This window comes from Trichinella spiralis (genome assembly GCF_000181795.1).
Source record: "Trichinella spiralis strain ISS 195 chromosome Unknown Scfld3080, whole genome shotgun sequence".
Taxonomy (NCBI): Eukaryota; Metazoa; Nematoda; class Enoplea; order Trichinellida; family Trichinellidae; genus Trichinella; species Trichinella spiralis.
Window position 1 is genome coordinate 1 of NW_003530019.1, and position 919 is coordinate 919.

Consider the following 919-nt stretch of genomic DNA (forward strand, 5'->3'; position numbering starts at 1 on the left):
TGCTCGATTTTTTTTGTTGTGATGAAGCTGCAGCACGAGGAACGCGGGAAAAACATCCCTGCTGGTACTGTTATCGATAGAGTAGTGACATCTCCTGATGAACATGATTTCTTTTTGTGCAGTCATCATGGAATTCAAGTATGACTTTGTGAAATGTTTTGAATCTTTATTATTATTATTATTATTTGAATTGCAGGGAACTAGTAGACCGACGCGATATCATGTGCTGTTTGATGAAAGCAACATGGATGCGAATGCTATGCAATCGATTACATACTATTTATGCCATCTATATGGTAGATGTGCTCGTTCTGTCAGTATACCAGCACCAGTATATTTTGCAGATTTAGTTTGCGCCCGTGCTCGTTATCATGTTCTTGCAGCATTGTAAGTTTGAGTAATTGACTTATTTAAAAATGAATGAGTTATTGGATCTTATTTTTTAGAAAGTCTGGTCTAGTGGAAAAGTTTTCTGATATGGACAGCAACAGTAAAAGTAGTAGTAGTAGTAGTTCCACCAGTAAAGCTGAATCCGTGAAAGCAAAATTGGATAATATAATTGCACTTCACAAAAGAGTTAAAAATATCATGTACTTTGCATAATCTATATCAACGATGGAAGTGTATTTTAGTCTAGTATATTGTTTAGTGTTTATTTGTAAGCACTGAATACATGTATTTATGTGTTATATTTATTTCTCTCTTTCTCTCTCTGTGTGTGTATTATTTCTTAATGTGTTTCTAGATAATAGCTTTTTGTTTCAGACTTTGTTTTTTTAAAAAATCAGCATAGATCATGTGATCAGGAAGGTTCCAAATCCATGCATTATATTTATGATCAGTTGTAAATTCATTGTACCATTCGTATTGCATGTGTAATACTGAGGTGAAGATGTTTGTATCAGAAAAATGAATCCAC

The 919-nt window shown here is 33.4% G+C and overlaps 1 protein-coding gene across 1 annotated transcript; it reads left to right on the plus strand.

The window, feature by feature from the left end:
* Nucleotides 1–21: 21 nt before the first annotated feature.
* On the plus strand, nt 22–603 carry Tsp_15097 (eukaryotic translation initiation factor 2C 2). Its single transcript, XM_003368111.1, has 3 exons — nt 22–138; nt 197–387; nt 447–603. The coding sequence occupies exons 1-3, from the start codon at nt 22–24 to the stop codon at nt 601–603; spliced, it is 465 nt and encodes a 154-aa protein (XP_003368159.1).
* The last annotated feature ends 316 nt before the right edge of the window (nt 604–919 follow it).

Excerpts from the sequence above, each read along its gene's own strand:
- Tsp_15097 (XM_003368111.1), top strand. The coding sequence starts at position 22 with ATGAAGCTGCAGCACGAGGAACGCGGGAAAAACATCCCTGCTGGTACT. Across the intron at positions 139-196 it reads GCAGTCATCATGGAATTCAA|GGAACTAGTAGACCGACGCG; the intron begins GTATGACTTTGT and ends TTTGAATTGCAG. Across the intron at positions 388-446 it reads TATCATGTTCTTGCAGCATT|AAAGTCTGGTCTAGTGGAAA; the intron begins GTAAGTTTGAGT and ends CTTATTTTTTAG.